Here is a 22,825-nt window from a genome sequence, read left to right as displayed (position 1 = left end):
GTGTGGTAGATGCGTGTGTTTGTGTGTGTCTTTGCATGCATGCGTGGTATTGCAAAGTGTAGCTCAGAGGGCCTTTGAAGGGCTTTGTGTTCTGACCTGGGAGTGTGCAGGTGTGCAGGCCTCTGTGTGTGTGTGTAGCTATACCTCTTTCTTGTTTGCCTTGAATTATAGTCTATTACCCACCTACTGTGTGAATCTTAGGTCACAAAAGGTCCTCAGTCGTTTGGCGCTGCGCCCAGCTTTGGGTGGTGCTACCCTGGTGGATCTGGCATGGGCGCAGAAGTGGAGTCTGAGTGTCCAAGTCAAACACCGTTTCACCAAACAAAGAAGGATTTGTTTGATTGTACGTCTCCCTGTTCTCTGCTCATCTCTGTCCATTTTGACGTCCCAACTATTTCTTTAAAATCCGTTCTCTCCCCTTGTAGCTTTCTGTAATGGTCCATTCTTTTCCTTACTCCCACCTTCAGGACGTTGTCCCTCATTTTGTGAGGAGTGCTTTTGTACACTCTGAAGTGGCTGGGTAGAATACTTTAGATTTTTCCCGATACAACCATTGTGCTAATATTGCTTGTTAAGGCCAGGCTGGAGGAGTTCGGGAGGAAGTTGAGGCCTACGTGTCAATGAGAACGCAAAGATCTTGTTCTGCAGGAAGTCTTCAGAACAATATTTCAATTTCTTTTCAATTATGTAATCTGAACCGTAACAATACAAGTGGCACCACAGAACACACTGAAAAGAAAATGGCTCTACGTTGCAGCAGGAAATGGTTTGTTTGTCTTGTGTGTTAACAGAAACCATGCCAGTACGCTGAATTACCCAGTGAAAGGTCTTGTCTTCAAAAATTCAGTTCTGGATTATGAAATGCTGCAAATTAGCACATTTAAAGTAGAATTTGGATAAAAGGCAAAGAAATCAGCAGTATGGACCCGTTTGTTGTGTTTTGATGGCTTCAAAATGCCACTGAGTCGAACCTCTTTTGTTCTCTGGGATTTACTGTTGTTCACTTCTACACTTGTGTTCTGCTCATCTGGTTCCTTGGCTGCCGCTCCGATGTGTTAGGTACAGACGTTTTAATTAGGGCAGCGTCTTGGGTGGCTCCTAGCTGATGGATGGGAGCTGCTGGAAATACAGTTATAAATCACCCGACATTTGACAGACAACCTGCTGGCAACTCCTCCTGCAACCCCCTGGCACCGGCCACCATTAGCAAGGCTCCGGTGATTGTCAGCGCGGTTGGCTCGTGTGTTATTAACGTCGTTAGCCTTGTTGGCTTTTGTTTGAAGCCTTCATTAACACGAGTAGGAACGTCGACCCAGATGTCGCGACCCGACTTTTTTTTTTTTTTTGATGGGGGGGAGGGGGTTCTGCATTTTAAATGATGCTACAACTAGTGTAGGACCTTTTCCCCCCCAGCAGGTCAAGGTCAAGATGTGAGTCGAGTATGTGTCATCAATCACGGTGATCAGTTTCGGTGGCCGTGTGTCCCTCATCCATCACGCTGATGTGTTTCGCTGGCCGGGTGTCTGTGCGTCGCTGTCAGGGCCGGAGGTAATTAATAACCCTCAGTGACGGCATTAATGAGTTAACCTGCTCCACTCTCCTGCTGTTCCTGTGACAGATGCTAACGGTCAGCAGCTAGTTATCCCTGCTAATATGCCAGTGGCTCAGGTGTAGTGATGTGGATGCTCTTCTGTTATCTTGACTAACATGTGTGTGAGGATAGACAGTCCATATATGTACCCAGCTTATGACAGCAACTGAGGGGGGGGGGGGGATAAAGCATTGCTGGAATAGTAGTCCTTTCTTGCAGGAGTCTTCACTGAGCAACGAAATCCTTTCCACAGGGAGAAAAAGGAGACGCAAAGGCAGAGGGATATGGCAGAGAGGCAGGTTGAATAGAGATCAGTGGCTCCTCAAGGTGCAGGAGAAGGAGAGACTCTCCTTGCCCTCAGGTCCTGAAAGGCGATCGCTTCATTTTCTTGAAAGAGCGGCTTTGTGAGGACGCTTCTCACTGCTCTTCTGAAGAGCGCTCACTGTCTGTTATGACTAAAGAAGAGTGACTGAGTTTTCATCACCCACACAAGATAAAGCGCTGCCTTGAAAGGGGGGGGGGGAATGCAGTAGTTTGAAGTTAATTCTCTTTTTTCTGATTACAAGAGAGGCAATTGTTCTGCCTGGGCAGGCCTGCTTATTGTGGGCCGTGCGCTGGGTGTTACATTCCCGGGGTTTTTTGGATGGCTATTGTAGTGCAAGTTTGGTCTCATGCTTTCACTCCCTAGTGCATTGGATACTTTGTTGTGTGGGCTGCAGAAAAGCTCGCCTATCAGGCTTTGCGTGCAGGTCACTCAAGGTGGGCCGCAGTCGGTGGGTGTGTGGGCGGATGTGGTTTAATTTGGGGAGCATCTACGGCTGTTGAAAGGCTGGTGCGTGGGTTGTTGCCACTCAGAGGGAAACTTAGCCCGGTTCTAGTTGGCTCGCGTGTGGGTAGCTAATCATTGTATCATTAGCTTTTGTGCGCTCCTATTTCTTACAGACGGACGCATTGATGGCTGCGTCTTGTGCAGAAGTTCCATCGTCCCCTCCCTCACGTGGTGCAAGCAATTCAGCCAGCAGAATCCCCACCACACTGACAAAACTACTCATTAACTCCCACTACCCGCTCCCTCCACCCTTGTCGCCCCCTTTCCTCCAAACCTGCTTCAGCACACAAGACAGCAGGGACGGGGATAGGGCAGGGGAAAGACGGACAAAAGGGGGAAAAAAAAACTAAAGCCAGAGAGGAGGATTGAATGAGTTGAGCTGCCGGGGGAGAAAAGTGGGAAGAATGCGATGTCCCGGTCTATGAGGGATTCCATTTTTTGCCTTTTCAGAATAGAACAGTAAGTCACCAGTCTCTTTGTCTGCCTTTGATCTCTCAGCTCAGGGATTTGGCACCTGACAAACCCCTCTCTGTCTGAAAGGAGGCCTGCCGAGAGAAAGCCTAGGAGAGTGGGAGAGAGAGATAGAGGGCAGGGAGAGAGTCAGAAAAAATAATAAAGGGGAGTTAGAGAGCGACAGGGGAGAAAAGGAGACGGTATAAAAACGACGGTGTGGAAAAATTGTGTTAGACTTTTGCGAGCTGTACGAGAAGGATATGATGAAGGCTTCGCAGCTCAGATCCCATAAAATCTAAATACACATGTGCTCATGTGCGTCTGTATTCGCGTCGATGTGTTGGTCTGCCACGGCTGGCTCGGACAGTGATAAATCCAGCAAGACTTAAGGGAGTGAAGCTACGGTCTCTTGGACCACCCACTACTGTGGTCTCTTCCTTCACACACACGCGCACGCCCACACACACACACACACACACACACACACACACACACACACACACACACACACACACACACACACACACACACACACACACACACACACTCCTAATAGGAAGCAAATTCCCCAGCTTTACTTGGATATGGACCTCTCTCTTCCCTCAGCCGTTTCTTTCTGCAGGGCAGTCGCTGCTATAAACAAGCCCTCATATGTTGACATCACATTTTCAAACACAAGCTCTGAAACACAGAGTTTCAAACCGCAGATGAAGATGCCAGAGCACGTCTACGGCAAACAGGGATCTGGGGTTGGGCAAAGAGTTCTGCGAGGACTCTGGGGTCAGCCTGGGACAGCTTAATAATTGACGGGCGAAAAACTCATCAACCGTGCACAGTTTGAGGTAGCCCGCTCTTAGACTGTGTCTCTTTAAAGGAGCTCAGGCCCAAAGGCTGTGAAGCATGGGACTCAATTAACTCTCCCTCCGGCTTTTAGCATGGGGGCATCGTCTCAAACAGCTGGCTGACCCCTCTCTCAACTCCAGACCCTTTCCTGGTCAGCGCACATGTACAAACCCTGAAAGCAACTTAGTGTTTTGTCACCTGAAGCGGTCACAACCTCTTAAACAATACCCACAAATCTCAGTGTCCTCTTGTTTCCAGTGATGAGACGGGCTGTTGAAAGATTGTTTTAAAGATAGAGAGATAACACAAAGCACCTCCTGACTAATCTCCACCCCCCCTTTTTTTTTTTTTTTTTTTTTTTTGTTGAAAGTGTGAAGAAAAGAAATGGAGGCTTCGCGCTCCCCTGCAGGCTACAGTCAATGAGGCCCTTATAGCCTGGCGTTAGGGAATGAAGCGACAGGGATTTAGCGCTGATTGAGGGAGTGGGAACGGGCAAAGAATGGCTCAGCAGGTAGCAGCTAGTCCCGTCTCAGTTAACGCCACGCTACGCTAATCCAGCTACTCCAGAGCCTGACTTTATTACGTCCCTAAGAGAGTTTTCCCAGTGTTTTTTAGGGGTTTGTGGATTTCCTTTGTTGTGTGAGCGCGTCGGCCGGTTGGTGAAATGTGTGTTTTTGTTGGACGTCGGACTTCCTCCTCGCTGCGGCGTACGTGGATAGGCACAGATTTGATTTCTAGTGTGGTGAACACATGTGGGACTTTGTTTATGTGACTGTATGTAAGATCCCATGATGTATTTATGAGTGTGGCATTCAAAGCCATGCCTTTCTAATGTGTGCTCGGAGATCTGGGTTGTGTGTGAGCTTTTGAAGGCAGACTGTGTACGCAAGAGGGGGATAGCTTTACCCCTGCAGACTGTACTGTGTGTAATTATCAGACTTATATTGGGTATGAGTTCACCCATCTGTCTTCAGTGGGTCTTTTTACATCATAACAACATAGACTGACAGACACACACGCATTTACACACACACACACACACACACACACACACACACACACACACACACACACACACACACACACACACACACACACACACACACACACACACACACACACACACACACACACACAAAACCCAAACCACTCTACCTCCGGCCTCCATACCATTCGCCGTCCTCTGCCAAGCACACAGCAGCCTCACTGACTGACAGGTTATTCGGTCCAATCGGTGTTGCGACTGTCTGCGCCGCACCTCTCTGAGAATTGTTCTTTTGTCCTCTTCTTCTGGTTCAGCGCTCAGGGGGTGAAATATAACCCTGCGAGGCTTCCCCGGCCATTATAGAAACGGATAGACGGAGGAGAAACTCCTTGAAAGACGAGCCCTCCAATCAAACTGTCAGTCAAAAGAAAGGCGAGCACTGTCGCCAAAAGTAGGAAAAGTGTCACTTAGGTTGCCATTTCGTACTGATGTGTGTGTGTGAGAGTGTGTGTTTTCAACCCGGCAGGGTGAAAACAGCCTTGTGAGAGTGACAGAGCTCCTGGTGTGCCAAGTGTGGTGGCATTTGTTTGTTAAATGGTTTGAAATGCCAAAGGCTCTGGTTTCATTACAGCTCCAAATCTTGCCAGCAGAGCGTAGCCTAAATTTGTGGGAGAGACGAGGTAGTTATTCGATCTCCCCTTTTTTGTCAGAGGAAATTGCACCCTTTACTCCTGTTCTGTTGTTTTCGATAATAGAACAGGGAGAGAGCAGTGAAGATGGAAAATGAAGACAAAGGGAGGAGGTATTGTCGAGTGAAGTAGAAGCCTCTCAGCAACATATTGTCTTCCTGTTGCTAATTGGGGGGAAATAGCCAAGATCTCTGCATTTTCTTCCTTTCATCCACCGGCGAAAAAAAAAGATGTCAAGTGCATGGCAAAGTCCTTTATTACCAAAACCTGAGACGACCACTTATAGCAACTTTATTTGTGCCTCACGCGTGCTTCACTTCGCGTACGTTGGTTTGTCTGTTGGTCGGCTTGTCAGCCACTTTGGTTCTGACTGAAATAGCTCAACACCGATTGGATGGATTGCAGTTTTTCACAGACCTTTCTGGTCTCTAGATGTACTTGATTGAATGGCACCACATCTTTTACGGACATTTCTGGTTGTTTAGCGTGACTTTGCGAGCCTGTTGCTTACAGCTTTAGTTTTCACTGTCATTGGCATCAGTGACAGAGTTTGATGAAGTAATATATTTGTAGCAATGCTAGTAAATATTGAGAAATTGAAGGTCTGCAATGGTCATTTACCGCCATGGCGTTCCACTTGGCTCAGATTGGTGGGGTGTCTCTGTTTTGTACAACTTGGTCAGTTTCGGCGCAAAACATTTGCCATTTGGTGGTCAATACTAACGGTTTAAAGGCTGCTCCAATAGTTACAACATGAACCAGAGGTCTACGCTCAGTAGGACGCAACAACTGGAAATAGTCCTCAGTGGAGCGAGGCCAGACCCAGATATTCACGCACTGGGCTAATGGTTATGTACCCTCATGTCTTTAGTAATCCTTTGACTCGTCGTTCAAATGAAATGTTGACAACAAATATATAGATTTGCTGCAGACATTCATGTGCCCCAACTGGCTTCTAATATTCAGATCAAACTTTCTGTCAAATACTTTGGCTTATGATAAAAACCTGCCAAACGCACAAGTTTAGCCCTCCAGACCTGCTGCCCTGGCGGTAGATTCATTCTTACCTCTAGAGCCTTTTATTGACATATGAAAGTACCTAAATGATATACAGGTATTTCATGTGAAAACAACACCCGGATGAAGTTACATGTTGACGCACATCACATCTAACCAAACGCACCTTCCTCTGTGTCCTTGTTGTCTTTCAGCCTGTAAGATTGGTTACTACCGCGCTCTGGCCACCGATGGCTCCTGTTCCAAGTGTCCGCTCCACAGCTACTCCGTCAGGGAGGGCTCCACCTCCTGCGTCTGCGATAAAGGATACTTCCGCTCCGAAACGGACCCGGCCTCCATGCCCTGCAGCCGTAAGTACACCTCCCCCCCCCCCACACACACACAGACACAGACACATACATGTAGCATCGCAATACATGACCTGCAGTTATATCACAACCAAGCCATGGCGAGCTGTGATGTGCATTGATTTATAAACAGCATACGATATCTCGTTCAGCTGTGTACTGTATTAATAACACAACACTGTTATGTAAAAGAATCTTAACACACATAGAATGACTGCCTTCACAGTCATTGTCAGCCTGAATTACCCCCTCACACACACACACACACACACACACACACACACACACACACACACACACACACACACACACACACACACACACACACACACACACACACACACACACACGTACATCCAGACAATCACTCTGCGCAAACATAAAGCAGGCGCCCGCTGGTTTAATAAGTGTCTTTTGATTCCAGGTGGTACTTAGTGATCAGTCATGGTGACATAGGACTAATGGAGGTATAAACCACTGCATCCCAGATTCAGCCCTCCACAGATAGACTGCCAAACAGCAGACGGTGGTGTGAACAATGGGGAACGACAAATTGAGCTTAAATGTTCGGGGGAGGTGACAAAAAAGAGGTGGGAAAACAAGGGCAGATGAAAAGCTGGAGATGTATGCTGAGAACGAATAAGATGTGATAAAGACAGAGGGTGAAGCTGTGAAGTTGAAAGAAAAAGGAACTAAATAGAGGAATGCATCAAGCTGAAAGAAGGTATTCTGTGTTATATTTCTCGGCGTGTGTCCTCACTTTCCTCCATCAGGCCGTGAGTCAACCGTCTGTGAATCTGCTTCTTCCGACCCGACCCTCTGACTCACCGCGTCTGTGATAACAAATTCTGCTAACAATCCTGCTTCCTATAATGACACTTCTTCCCTTTATTTTAGACTTTGTTCCCTCTCTGAGGCATGAAACTGGGAGTTCATACGGGTTGAAATATACACAGAGAGCAAACAGAAAAAAAACCACGTAACACACAAATCCCAACACTCTCATTTCCCAGGGAAAAAAAAATAAAAAAAAATCAAGATTTATACTTTCATTTGACAGACGTTTGTGTTTGAGTGAGTATGTGTCATGAAGCAATTTTAACAACCAAAACATCTGTTAACTTGTTTAGCTCATAGTTGGCTCACCGTTCTGTCAAGTTCCTGTGGATTCATCACTCGGTGAAACAATTCAGTGAATCAGACAAGTAGATGAACTCCCTCCCGCTTACACATCAGTAATTACTCCCTAGCAGTACGGTATCTACGTAACGGTATCATAAATAATACTCTACTGCAGAATATATTCAAGAGCCAAAGTTGTTAAATTTTGGCTTAATCTATGGTGCGATGTGCTGATTAATCAGTTTTTTTTAACAGATTTTTCAGCTGACATTAAACATAAAAAAAAAAGTTTACTTTCACCAGCAAATACAATAGAAAAGCTTTTATGGACTTGTGTCATTTAAACTGGCAACACTGTAGAGCTCTTAACAATTACTGGATTCATCATTTGGTAGTGCAAAATGTTAATTGCTTAGTATTTTTCTTTTAAATATAATTATTTATGACCTTTTTTTAAAGAGTGACGGTAGAGTCAGGCAGGGCATGTGGGGCAACTTGGCCATCAGGTTGCCCCAAGTGTCAACAGTTTTGACAAAGAATTAAATAATTTAAAGGTCCCATATTGTACACTTAATTTTTTATTAATTTGTAGTCTTGGGCAACCACAGGTTTTCTCTAATCTTGTGGCATGCTAGCTCCGTGACGGAATGACCACTTGTTGTTTTCTTCCAATAAAATGTTGAACAGTGCGGCGTGCTGCGGGCGGACATAAGAGTGTGAATTTGTGACATCACAAATTAAAGGACGTCCAAAAACGACACATTAGCTGAGTGCGGGCTGTGTGCATTTCTGGAGCATTTTGACATTTTCACAGTACTTATGCTGCACCTCGACCTGTTTTATAATTTTAAACTTTATTAAATATGTGACCTTTAAGTCAGTTTAAAAATCAAAATGTCTCATTAGTCGAGCTTTTCAAAATTTGCGAATTTGCTTACATTAAACTGAATCACCTTGGGCTCAATGCAGTTGTAACGAGCTTATTCATATTTTCTAATGTTTTATAGATCGAATGATAAATTGATCAGGTGAGAAAATAATCAGCAGATTATCCAATAATTAAAATAATGTGTGTTGCGACTCTTACCCACTAAATAGCATCAAGTTTTTCATTACTAACCCATTTTTTGCAACGAGCCTCCCAAATTTTAATCAAACTGCTATTTGCCCTGGGATTTCATGTCCAAACATCTTCAAAAGCTGCTTCATGTTTCCTGTTGCAAGAAGACATCTTCCAGCTTGGAATGTTGTTTTCAGCAAACAAGCTCCATCTGGGTTTTCAACTTCTTGTAATAGAAATTAACGACGAAAACAAGAAGATGAAAAAAAATAAAGCATTTGAGCTGCTGATTATGAATCCCCCAAGAAAAACAGTATTCTTCGACTACAAAGTAGCTCTGCTGCAAATCATAATAGAAAAATCTGTGATTTCGTATTGTTTTATTCTTTAATAGAATTTCACCTACTTTTAATACATGTTAACTTACCTGTTGTGGTTTTATTAAATATCGCTAAATTCCCAAATATAAAAAAAAATGAAAATAAAATCCTTGTAATTAATTACCCCCCTCCCCCCCCATCCCCCACCCCCACTGTTGGACCACATCACTTGCACACTGTAGCACTACTTCTCCGTTAATGGGTGAGCTGGGAGGTCATCCCAATTGTCTTGTTAGTCAGGACGGCGTTTCACAACGGCTGCTGCAAGCAACAGCTGTCGAAGCTTATTACTTTTATAGGACCCCGCTCTGCCATCTCGGCCGCATTCCTGAATCCGCGCTGGGGAACTGAACATTAGCCCGACGCTCTCACCGACCTTTGCTCCGCCTCGTCAGCCGGTCAACATGTGATCTTTGAACTCTCACCCCGTCTGTCGACTGCTGTTTTCCTTCCCCGTGCATTTTTTTTTTTTTTTACTTCGCGCCCACATGTTAAGAGCTCTGTAATTACGACTGTCACTCACACATCCTTCCGTATTTTGTTTTCATTCCGCATTGTGCTCTCTCTCAAAACCCACTCAGAGTCATGAACAGATGAAGGAAAAAAAAAAAGAACCCTCTTAAATTCATTTCCCAGTTTGCCTCGCCAGAAGGTCAGGCTGGGAAAGAGCCAGCATCTCTGGTAATTGGGGAGCACGTGTGTGTGTGTGTGTGTGTGTGTGTGTGTGTGTGTGTGTGTGTGTGTGTGTGTGTGTGTGTGTGTGTGTGTGTGTGTGTGTGTGTGTGTGTGTGTGTGTGTGTGTGAGAGGGTAATTGAAAACGCTTTTCCCCCTCTCTTAGCTCGCGGTCTAGCGATGCAAGATGATGATTAAAAGTGGATGTTGTGTAATGTCATCGCTGCGCGGCTGTTTGTGTGCGACACCGTTGCTCCTGCTGTATTGTGGCTGTCAGCGCCATTTACTACATTTGATTGAAACATTCGCTTTCCAGATTAGAAACAATAGCCAGTCCGATTGTTCTCCTCCGACTCTTTGGATCAACCTGTGTGAGCAGGATAAATTAGTTATATTACTATTTAAAAGCAGAATATTAGAGATTTTCATCGCTTGTATAATCTTCATTGTCGTTTATTTTTCATGTTCTTAGATTGTGAGAAACTTTTTTGTTGCTTCAATTCATTTTATTTTATTTTTCTAAAAACTCCTCAGAGATGCATAGGCAACAACAACAACAACAAAAAAAATGGTTTTATCAATTTCATTCCACCTAATTTAGAGGCTGATATTCATAATACATTAATCAAGTTGTCTATAAAGTTAACAGGTAGAAAACATCACTTAACACAACACGCAGCTTAATCAATTTATAACCGTTAGTTACCAATATTAAAATATACGGTAATATAGTGAACACACATGAATCACTGAGAATAAATACACACACACACACACACACACACACACACACACACACACACACACACACACACACACACACACACACACACACACACACACACACACACACACACACACACACACACACACACACACCAGGGCAGTAATGAGGACCAGGGACAGACACCCATGGGAGCTGGTTGCTCCACTGTGTTCAGGTTATAAGGAGGAGGGTTCTCTATTTTGGGCTTTCTGCTGGGCCTTGATGTGTTTCTCAGATTTTTCCTCAGTTTTCTTAGCAGTGGTTTTGCGGAGGAAGAGGGAGGGACGGCGTGAGGAATGAACGCAGAGCGGGAAAGGACTCGAGGGGGGCATTGAATGAATCCCAGCCGGATGGTAATAGCGGGGTCGACGCTCGGGCCAATTTAGCCCGCGATCTAACTCGGCTATGCACAACACGCGGGTACCAATTACTGATAGGAAGACACAGAAAGACAGAGAGGTGAAGGGAGGCAAAAGAGGAGGAGAGGACGGGAGGAAGATGGAGAATGGGAGTCACAATGAGAAAGACAGATTAAAGGAGGAAGGAAATGGAAGCAAAGGAGCGGCAGGAAAGAAAGAATTAAGGCTCCGAGCAAATTGCGAGGCCATAAACGAACGGAAAAGTAGACGGAGGAAATCACCAACTTTCTTCAGGAGAAACTTTCAAAGTCTCCCTCTAGATTCCTCCCATAAGGAGAGTGAATTTTAAGGCCATGTTGAGCTAACGTTGTATGAAGGTTGCAGGAGCGTTGCGCTCCCGTCTCCCCTCGCCGTTCTCTCTCCCAGGATTAATTACCGGGTGTCAGTCACAGCCGACGGCTCTCCCACGCTCCCTTGCTCCCAGTGGTGCATTCTGGGAGAGCGACAGGTACAGCCAAAGGTACTGTTTGTGTGTGTGTGTGTGTGTGTGTGTGTGTGTAATGCGGGGAGGTATACTGACATGATGGAATGTGTTTAAGACTTTATACAGCTGTAAAGTTATACAGCTGTTGCCATGTTTGTCATAGCAACAAACAAACACAATAAAAGTGGATTAACACACACATGCCAATGCACACATTCAAATCTTAGCATGTTGGTATTTCTGATAATACTTCGCACATTACAGGACTTCCTTGCACATATGTGAGTGAGAAGAGACAATTGATGTTACTTGCGTTCTAAATGTGAAGCTGGCCCCCGGATTCAGTTAGCTTAGCTTAGCATAAAGACTGAAAACAGAGGGAAACGGTTAGCCTGGCTCTTTCTACAGCCCACTCAGGAACACATTATATCTGCTTGGTTGAATACATATACAGTGAAAGCCAAGTAAGAAGTGATTTTCCTCTACTTTCAGTCTTAATGCTGAACTAAACTGATTATCTCCAGCTTCACACTAAACGTCCTTTACTAAAGCCGCCTTACCACCTTTGTCCTGTTCAGTTTATGACACCGTAAGTCCAGATAACAGCCCAGTATCGCCGGCAGAATGATATCGAGTATCAGTATAAAGAGCTTATGTAAACCAAGCACAGCAACCCTATTATAATTACAGTTTGTGTGGACACCTTCAGTTAGAAACCCCATCTGATCTGTAACTAAGAAGCAAACGAGGTGAAAGAGCAAGAGAGGAAGAGTGGGTGTGTGGGGGGGGGTGCTTTATCATTATTTTTAATGGGAATTTATTAATAGATTTTCATCGAAGGCTGCAGTTGGTAAGAGGACGTTGCTAATATTAACACAGTCTACTTCAGTGGTGGAGTGTAACTAGGTACATTTACTCAAGTAGGTACCGTACTTTGGTACAAATCTGAGGTATTTGTACTTTGCTATTTCCAATTTATGCAAATGTATCCAGTGAAAACCACGTATTTGGTGATTTTGAATTATTCTGCTAAACCAAAGGATTAAATCTTCCTTTTGAGTTAAAGACGTCATGAAACGTCATTTGCATTCACAAGAAAATGCTTGGATTTTCTCAGCTTGTTGACTTTTCAGAGATACGTGGTTCCTACAAAATAAAAACAACACAAACATATGATAAGCTAACGGTGCATTACTTGCAGATTTAACTGCAACAGTAATTAAAGTCAGTAAAATAAGCACAACCTTAAATAACTACAGCACTAAAATGCACAGTAATATATTACTCAGAAAACCATCATGTATATTAAACCACTGACAGGGAGCATTTACTGCGGAGTGTGTACTTTTACTTTTGATACTCGATACGTTTTATGTGCACAGTGTGGTGTTACAACTTTTACTTAAGAACAGAAGCTGAAAACTTTTTCCACTTCTGGTCGACTCTGCGTCCCACCGTCTTGTGTCGTGTGCAGTTAAACAGACACCCCCCACCCCCCCACCCCCCAGACCTTGCTCCTTCCATACTAATCAGAGGCTTTCTGCTGTCTGGATGAACAGACTGTGTTTGTCTTCTCCTTCTGTCCGTCTCCCATCTCGTCCCTCCCCTCAGCTCATTCAGCACCACCCTGCCGCCGTAACACTGGCTCCACATACAGCATGAGAAAGAATGCACAAGTGGCGGGTGAAACTGTACTTCCTCGTCTCCAATAATACGGCAACTCTTGTGCACTGAAGCGCACTTCTTACTCCTCGGGCGACCAAATGCTCTCTCACACACACACACACACACACACACACACACACACACACACACACACACACACACACACACACACACACACACACACACACACACACCCTCCGCCACACTGTCCTGTCTGCTGCTCTCCGTGTCTCTGTGAAATCACTCATTGCCACTCCGCTCCTCCAAAAATAACACTGATAATTAATTTCCGTTGTGAAATGATTAGTCCGCGGCCCGACTGGCTTTCATATTTCAGCCTGCATCGATCCCCCCAGCCTGCTCGCGTGCGCTTCATTAGTCAGAGAGCGAGCGACCGAGCGAGACAGGGAAAACAGAGACGTGGGGCGAGAGAGAGGGAGAGAAAGGCAGAGTTAAGTCAATTACCGCCGCTTATGTTTGAAAGCAACGCAAAAAAACATATTAATTACAACAGAGCTGACATGTAAATTGGGATTGATGCGCTGGGGAGTTTGTGTCACGTATCTGAGGAGCTGCTCGCCGTATAAAAGTAGAGCTTGCAGGTTTTACATCACAGCAGGAACTTGGTAACAGGGTCCAAAGCAAACTTTGTGTAAAGTTATTGAGCGGGCGCCATAAAGCCCCGCTGTTAGCGGCAGGACCAGCCAGGCAGGCAGCCCGCCACCTCGCAGCTGATTCGACACATGAATCTGAGAGCTCTGCTATTGGATTTCAGTTAACATTTCTGAATTAACTGAGGTGAAACTGGATCCTCCCGCGCTGTAACGGACAGGACATTAAAAGGGAATGGAAGAAGCCTGGGCTCCCTATAAAGGGACAGCCCAGTCTATTGCGTGTTTACATCTTTGTTATGAGTGTGTATGGAGAGAATCGGTTACCTCAACCACAGGAGACTCGGCTGTTTGAAGTGCGCACCAAAAAAAGAGTGCTATCGTTAATGAAAACTTTGATGTGATGACTAATGTCTCCCTTTCTGCAGTAAGAACATGTAAATATGAATGTAACTCTACCTGCTGGGCGTTTGGCTGTTTATTCCAACCGCCACTGCTAAACACCATCAACTCTTTCCCTCCGGCTCCGCAGGCCCTCCGTCGGCTCCCGTCCACCTCATCTCCAACGTGAACGAGACCTCCGTGAACCTGGAGTGGAGCCCGCCCCGGAGCTCGGGAGGCCGCCAGGACCTGACGTACAACGTGGTGTGCAAACGCTGCGGGCCCGACGGCCGGCGCTGTCAACCGTGCGGCAACGGCATCCACTTCAGCCCGCAGCAGCTGAGCCTGAAGGGAACCAGGGTGTCCATCAACGAGCTGCAGGCCCACACCAACTACACCTTCGAGGTGTGGGCGGTGAACGGGGTGTCGCCTCAGAGCCCGGGCCCGGAGCAGGCCGTGTCGGTGACCGTCACCACCAACCAGGCCGGTAAGACGACCGGAGGTGATCTGAGTGAACGGGTGGTTGTGATTGGACACTGAGGGAGTGTTTACGGGCCTTTGAACGCAGATCATATTTTCATTCACATAAGTCATATTTTTTGTGAGAATCCAATAGCTCGTCCAAGTGCTTCCTCAAAGAAGGTTAAAAGCGCTCCATGAGTGGAGCATTGATTACCTCAAGTAATAAGTAATAAGGCTCAATAATATTGACATATCAATATATTTTCGAAACCTTTGAATAGATTTAATGACATATTTTGCACATTTTAAACATCTTTTTAAGCCAAATCCTGACAGCTGGTCAGGAATGGATGTAACTAAATAACACTGCACCGTAAAAAAGATGCGTTTGTTATTGGCTTGCAGGTTTCCATTCATATAGTTTATCAGGATCCATCAACATATTTTGAATGCACAAGGTGTATTAAAGCAGTTACCAATAGAAAACATGGTAACTATGGTTACTTATGTCCATTTTACTCAACATTAGCATGGATTCAACTTCAGTCTTAACCTTTAAAACAGCAGTTAAATCATTTATTTGAATGTTTGTTTAGGTAACTGAGGTGGTTCACTTCCACTTTTCCTGCAGATCACAAGAGCCTAGTTAGTCTCCTGACTTGTGTGTGTGTGTGTGTGTGTGTGTGTGTGTGTGTGTGTGTGTGTGTGTGTGTGTGTGTGTGTGTGTGTGTGTGTGTGTGTGTGTGTGTGTGTGTGTGTGTGTGTGTGTGTGTGTGTGTGTGTGTCGATAGCATTCAGCGTGTGTGCCAGCTCATGTTTGATGCAGGGTGCAAGTTCATTACACTGAATGCTTGAAATACTTTTTGGGGGCAATCTGCGCGTGAAAACATGTTTATTAAAGTTGGGAATAATTTGGGTGAAGGCTGGGTGATTACTGAGGAGGATGATGGATTCTCGGCAGCGGGAAATGATTTTCTGCAAAATTTCGCCAGAGCTTTGCATAATGAGAAGCCCGTGCTGAAGATGGGTTCACCGTGCTATATTTAGCTCTCAAGCTAATAAATTAGATGAGTTGTATTGATCTACGGAGGCTTCATTACAAATGCTGGTGTGTGTGTGTGTGTGTGTGTGTGTGTGTGTGTGTGTGTGTGTGTGTGTGTGTGTGTGTGTGTGTGTGTGTGTGTGTGTGTGTGTGTGTGTGTGTGTGTGTGTGTGTGTGTGTGTGTGCGTGTAATTATTCTTGTAGAATCCACCCATGAATGCAGCCTCTCCTTCAGAGCTGGAGAACGGACCTTTAGCCCGGGGGTGCGTTCAGAGCCTCCCGTTGTTTTGTCATTTAGCCATTTTGTAGCCGGTTGTTGTGCAAATGGATTTTACGACCCGGGTCCTTTCTCTCCGTCCCTCCCTTCTCTCCCCTGCTTATAGCCGATCATTACCACACTCTTCTTTTAGTGCCCTGCTCTTGGGTGGCAAGCTAAGTGCCTTTTTGTGTCATCTTTTTTTTATTTTTTTTATTACTAATTTCCATCCATGGGAAAAGCGAATATCTTAAATAGGGCTTGGACTGGCAATTTAAGGACACAGTGGCTTGATTTATCAGCTGGGGTCAGGAAGATGGAGATGAATGGATGTGCTGCCTGCCTGAGGGAGAGCAGCGCGTCCTGCCAGACAGGCATGAGGGGGAGCTGTAACGGAGCACGCCTCGAAAGTGTCCGTGTGGTCGTTCCCGAAAACACACACTTTCAGACATGGATTCATATAAAGACATACTTACACACACACACACACACACACACACACACACACACACACACACACACACACACACACACACACACACACACACACACACACACACACACAAAGGTCCCCCTGAGGTTGCTCGAGGCTAATCTGCTGACTTGAAGTTGTAAGATACAGATGATGTTGCCTTTGGCTCATCACCGCTGCATGTTTCACAATTGTTCCCCTGGATTAGTTATATGAAGCTGCAGCTGGAGGCTCTATTAGTGTGTGTGTGTGTGTGTGTGTGTGTGTGTGTGTGTGTGTGTGTGTGTGTGTGTGTGTGTGTGTGTGTGTGTGTGTGTGTGTGTGTGTGTGTGTGTGTGTGTGTGTGTGTGTGTGTGTGTGTGTGTGTGTGTGTTTTTTCACATGTGCAGGACTGACTGCATGCGTGGCTAAAAGTAAGAAAATGTGCTGCACAGAATGTTTGTACGCCTATGAATGGAGACGATCCACATTTGCCTCTCAAACAATGTCCTCTGTGTGTCTCCATATGTGTGTGTGTGTGTGTGTGTCTCTTCTAATTTGTGTGCATTCGTGTGTGTGTGTGTGTGTGTGTGTGTGTGTGTGTGTGTGTGTGTGTGTGTCTCTTCGTGTGTGTGTGTGTGTGTGTGTGTGTGTGTGTGTGTGTGTTAAAGAGAATAGCTCCAGACTGATTGGATTTCTTCCTGCTAATGCTCGGTAGGGGCTTTGGAAGCTCTAGTTTCAGCCGCTGGTAATCCAGCCAGTCATCTGTGGCTGTCCCTCTCGCTGTATCGCCTCCCCGCATCCAGACACCGTGGATTACGCATTTATTATGATAGATTTATTAGGATTTATAAGTGCTGTGGAAAAGACACCCCCGCCGCCCGCCTTCCTATAAAAGTTCAAATTTCGGCTAGAGAGGAAGAAGTGAGGTAGGCAGGTTGGAAAGGAGGAGCACTTTTTTTGCGTGAGAGGAAAAATGAAAGAAGATGGTGCAGTAGAGAGAAAAATAAATGTTAGCAGACCAGATTGTATGATCGTGCATTTGTGACCAGGCATGCATGTGTATGTGTGTATGAGGAGGTCAGATTCCATGTGTCGCCATGAACAATTCCAGTGTCGTAAATCAGCCGGCGTGGAACCCTTTCACCCGGCCTGCCTGAGGAGAGGGAGAGATGTCCAAGCTTTGAACTGACCCCTGGCTGTAAATGGATGTTTTCTCCCCCCTTTTATGGGCTGTGTGTGTGTGTGTGTGTGTGTGTGTGTGTGTGTGTGTGTGTGTGTGTGTGTGTGTGTGTGTGTGTGTGTGTGTGTGTGTGTGTGTGTGTGTGTGTGTGTGTGTGAGAAAAAGGGGAAAGAGAGAGTCTGACAGAGAGGTGTTTATGTCCTGATACAAAATACTTGGCAGGCTTAGGTGACTAAAAGTGAATTAGTGCATGAGAGATGATGTGTGTGTGTGGGCACGTCCGTCAGCGCACATGTGTGTGAGTTTCCATCACTCTGGCGAACCGGACAGACGTACATGTGGAAAATGTGTTCGGGGAGGTGGAGGCTGGCCGGGCGGTGTTGGAGGGGGGAGATGTTGTAAGCAGGAGCCATTTTCTCGACAGCCCTAAAAAAAAAAAAAAAAAAAAAAAAAAAAAAAAACGGCTCCCTCTTCGACTATTTTTCCTCGGCGGCAGCGAAATTGAGTGACTCAAATCTGGCAACCAGGCTCCAATCTGGCAACCACATGTGTGCAGCCCTTTCCCCTCCCCCTCCGATCGTCTCTCTTTTTTTTTTTTTTATTGTCAGGCTATAATCGAGCGCATATTCGTGCAAATGCCCGCGCCGACCGCAGATGCTCCTCGCAGCACAAATACTCTGTGATGAACGCGCTCGCAAAGATAAACCCGCTCGCTCAACAAGACAAAACCTCACCACCATCTGCTAAAAACGGCCTCCAATATCCTTTCAAACCAAACCCTGAACTCCATCCGTGTGCCTCCACCAGGTGTTTCCTCATTATAATGTAAGCACGGGTGGCGTGATTGAGTTTGTGCTGTCTGTGTGAGATAATGGGATGAGGTGTGTGGTTTTTCTCTGTGAATTTCTATCTTTCTGTGTGTGTAATGAGGTCCTTTGTGTTGCCGTGTGTGTGTGTGTGTGTGTGTGTGTGTCTACTGTATGTGTGGGACTTTTTTTTATTTTTTTGGAGAGCCCAATTCTGAAATGGGATCTGAATATTCATTGCATCTCACACTTATTATTCCACCAGCGTGTTGAGCCCACGCTTTCAGGAGGCGGTAAGAAATTACAGATCGCCCCGCATGTTTAAATTCATGCACAGAGGTACCAGCCAGTCGAACACGTTCTGCCCTAATCGCAGCCTCGGGTCAAAAATGTCCGTTTTGTGTAGAATTTGTGCACACACGGTTTGATAATATTTAAAATTGTATCAGTTTGCTTTTTAGGAATTCAGCTGACCGATTTATCTTTAATAGGGTATAAAACTCGACCTTGATGGATCACATCTTTCGCGTCTGAGCTGCTGTGTCATGTAATGAACCTGAGACGAGGCCTTTCAGAAAATCACTCATCTTTAGCCTCACATTAGTCGAGGGAAAAATAAAAAAACGCAACAAGAGCAGCGGAACACGATTAAGTCGCCATATCTGTCATCTTTGGAAGAATGATAGATGTGCGGATTACTGCCAGGGAACGAAGGCCCCGTGAACCCCTCAGGGGTTTTCCTTCTGAAGTCGGAGCGTCCTCGGTCGGCCCCGGGAGAGCCTTCAAATTGGCTCTCGCTGCCGGGTAAGATTGATCGGAGGGATACAAATGGCCGCCATCTAATTGTTTAACGGAGACGCAACACATTAGGCCAACAGGATGACACAGCCTTGGGTTAATCTATTTACCGAGTCTGCAATCCCATCCCTCTCCATCTCAATATCAGCCCCCACCAGTCACAGACCCCCTGCCACCCCACCGTCACCCCCAGCCTCTCCTCTCCTCTCCTGACGCTTCTTCGCCCCACTGAAACTCAATCCACGGCCCGGTGCTTGAATTCCAGGCCCGTTTGAACTCAATCCCCGGCTAAAAGCAAGGGTTTTGTTAGTGTTAGCTCAGAGGCTAAGCTCCCTGGAGCCCCTGGTCCATGTGATGAGGATGTATATAATGTCATAGATAATCCAATCATAATCGGCGGACCGCGAACCCCTCATTAATCATCCCACTGTAATTTTTTAAAAGGCAGATGGTCCAGTACGAGTACGGTTACAGTCATCACTGGGGAGCAGAGGTCAAGAGAGTCACTCCTTGTGAACTGGTGCGAGCAGATGCCATAAAGAAACGTACCTGGGCGTGAGTGGAGATGTTGTTCTGGCTTCATGGAGAATACATTTTGTTGGGCTGTTTGGGACCCTTGTGTGAACGTGACAGAGGTTTTAAACTCCGAAGCTAGAACCCCCAAAGCGCTCGAAATATGTGTTTCATATCTTTTGTGTGTCTGCAGTTTAGTTGTGTACCTTTTCGTCGCCCGCTCTTTAACTCCACCTGTCGTATCTTCACATGAGCCTGCCTCTGTTTACGACACTATCTATCCTCCGCCTATATTCTCTCTGCTACATTGACAGTGTGTGTGACCCAATTTTAGTGTTGTCACACTCCCCGAAGATAAAGGTTTGATTTGTGCAGGGGTGACGCACTGGAGGGAGGAGACGAGTGTAAGCCATTATCAGTGCTTTAACCTTCACATGTTAAAGGCGTCTGAACGCAGATAGCGTGGCTGCTTGAAATATGGCCTCATTATCAGCTGCAGTAGAGAGGGCTTGAAGATAAGATTGTGCACCGGAGCTTTAATGAAAACCAATTGATTTGCTCTCTTGAAGACCAAAAAAAAAAAAAAAAAATCTGCAAAGGTGTATGGAGCTCATTTCATTTTAATCGTGCACCTTGTAGCAGCGCACGGTTTCCCAAGGTGACCTGGGAAAACAGAAAAATGAAGTCATGAGAAGTGGCTGACGCGCTAAACGTGTCGGCGGAGGGAAACCTGGATTGGTTTTATTGATGCCAACCATTAGATCAGAAGCAGAGTATTTCCATACACTCCAGCATTAGTAATTCTGCTGTGTGGCCATATACAGCTCTGTAACGCCTGCCATTTTGAATAGAAGCCAAGTTCAAAGAGAAATGGAAGTGATTGCCTTGTGGCCTCGCCCGCTGTTTCACTCTGTCAGCGGGAGTAAGGGGGAGGGGGGAGGGATTTAGGAGAGCAGCACAAAACAGACCGAGTGTCTCTGAGGCTGAGAACAACATGGAGGATGGGAGGAAGCAGCGGGCTAAACGGTTTTTCATCTTCTTTTTTTTTTTTTTTTTTTTCTGTCTTTGATCGTCTCACCAGCTCCTTCTCCAGTGACTTCCATCCAGGCCAAGGATATCACAAGACACACCATCTCGCTGGCCTGGCAGCCACCGGACAGAGCCAACGGGGTCATACTGGAGTATGAGGTCAAGTACTACGAGAAGGTGAGGGGCTCCAGACGAGATGAAGTCTCTCTTAGTGAATATTCTCCAAAATAGAATCGTGTCTTGAGCCTTTGAGTCATCTGCGGTTTTTCTGTCTTCCACAGGACCAGAATGAAAGAAGCTACCGGATCATAAAAACCTCTTCAAGGAACACTGACATCAAGGGCCTCACCCCGCTCACCTCCTACGTCTTCCATGTGCGCGCTCGCACGGCGGCCGGCTACGGGGAATTCAGCGGCCCGTTTGAGTTCATGACCAACTCTGGTGAGCTCAGCCACGCCGTCTCCTCTCAGCTCGTCTCCATGACGTCAGTACAGAGAGGCGGAGAGGTTCGATGCCAGGCTCTGAAAAAGCCTGCAATGATGGCATCTTTTACGAGTTTGTCTCTGTCATTGCACAGCCATTAATCAAAATAGCCGTCCTCCAGAAAAGACAAATGATATCGTGCTCTAGCACCTGACTGGCAACTTGAAGAGCTTCTATAGTCAAGTCTGAGTCTCAGCAGATGCTTCAAACTATGTGGGTTTTTGACAAATGATACCATTTCTGACATGTTTAGTTATAAACTGCTGACAGCTACTTCTGCTTCTCATCACTGCCCCTTAACATTTATCAGTTTAAGATTCAGTTTCCAGACATGAAAGCACGTCAAACCTGTAAAAACCCCAAGATAAAAAGAGTACTGTGTGGGTGGACTCTGATCACAATTTCAAATTAGCCTCCCGGTCATTACAATGTCATGCAGTTCAGCCAAAACTCATTCAGATCCACGGAACTTTCTAAAGATTTCCTTTTGAGGCAGCAGCTACAAGAAAAGCATGACCCTAAAGCTACTTAAAGGGAAATACATGGGAAAATGTGAATGTTAAGAGAATAACGATTCATATTCTTCATATTATTTAACAATCTGAGATTTGCTCATCCTTTTTATTTACATCATTTTTTTCTATGTTGGTCTACTCTTTACACACAACATCAATAAGGAGAGATGCTCTTCTGTTGCTCATCAAAAATTTCTTCCCATTTTTGTATTGATCTGTATTAAGGGTCAAAGGTCATATGCTGTCCAGCTTGTAAAGCCCTTTGGGAGATATTGGTGATATTGGGCTATGTAGCTGAATTAAACTTGACTTTATTCGACTTGGAAAAACAACCTTGTAATATGTGATCACTCAAACCTGAATGTTCTCCTCACATTCAGATGTTGTCTCGTAAATATTCTTCCACATAATGTGAACAGTTCTGATGCAAAGGGGCCGCGGAGATGCGCTGGAAGCCCAGGTGTCCCCTTTGTAATGCAGATGGAAACGGCAGCGCATGATAATGACACGGTCAAGCACCCGTCCTAATGGCTCGTCATTGTCTCTCAATGGAGCGTGCCAAACAGGAGACTTTATGGGCCGGATTGTAAAAACGGAGGCAGAGGGAGCAGACGTGGGGAGGAAGTGGGAGGGAGATCAGTTACTGTGACAAACACAGAATGTACACGGGCTCTTTCATGTGCGGTGACTCCATTGAGCGCAATCATATTGACTTTGCTCTTTTGTCTCTCCCTTTTCTTTCCCCTCTTTTTTTCTTTCCACAGTTCCGGCTCCCATTATCGGTGACGGGGCCAACTCCACGGTGCTGCTGGTGTCGGTGGTGGGCAGCGTGGTCCTCCTCATCATCCTCATCAGTGCTTTCGTCATCAGCCGAAGGTGAGCTTCGTCACTCCCTCACGTCCCTTCTGCTTTCTGTCTCTCCCTCTTGCCACCCAGATGAGGGATGTCTTGCTTAGTGCCGGGGAAAAGTAGCTGTCAGGAGATGGAAGTCACTCGAAAAATTCACACACACACACACACACACACACACAC

The 22,825-nt window shown here is 45.8% G+C and overlaps 1 protein-coding gene across 2 annotated transcripts in view; it reads left to right on the top strand.

Moving 5' to 3' along the window:
- epha4l (eph receptor A4, like) overlaps positions 1–22,825 on the top strand; it is a 59,979-nt gene that overhangs the window by 18,370 nt on the left and 18,784 nt on the right. For both annotated transcript variants that reach the window (XM_069689670.1, XM_069689586.1), the window contains exons 4-8: positions 6,602–6,757; positions 14,407–14,742; positions 20,848–20,972; positions 21,077–21,236; positions 22,558–22,669. In XM_069689670.1, coding sequence (XP_069545771.1) covers positions 6,602–6,757; positions 14,407–14,742; positions 20,848–20,972; positions 21,077–21,236; positions 22,558–22,669 — 889 coding nt within the window. The remainder of the gene's footprint in view (positions 1–6,601; positions 6,758–14,406; positions 14,743–20,847; positions 20,973–21,076; positions 21,237–22,557; positions 22,670–22,825) is intronic.

The sequence above is a fragment of the Brachyistius frenatus genome, unplaced genomic scaffold (genome assembly GCF_029030835.1).
Source record: "Brachyistius frenatus isolate BFR_SWC_R1_liver_20210118 unplaced genomic scaffold, ASM2903083v1 Contig_1, whole genome shotgun sequence".
NCBI lineage: Eukaryota > Metazoa > Chordata > Actinopteri > Embiotocidae > Brachyistius > Brachyistius frenatus.
The sequence above is the reverse complement of the archived record's forward strand: the minus strand, read 5'-3'. Positions and strand labels throughout refer to the sequence as shown.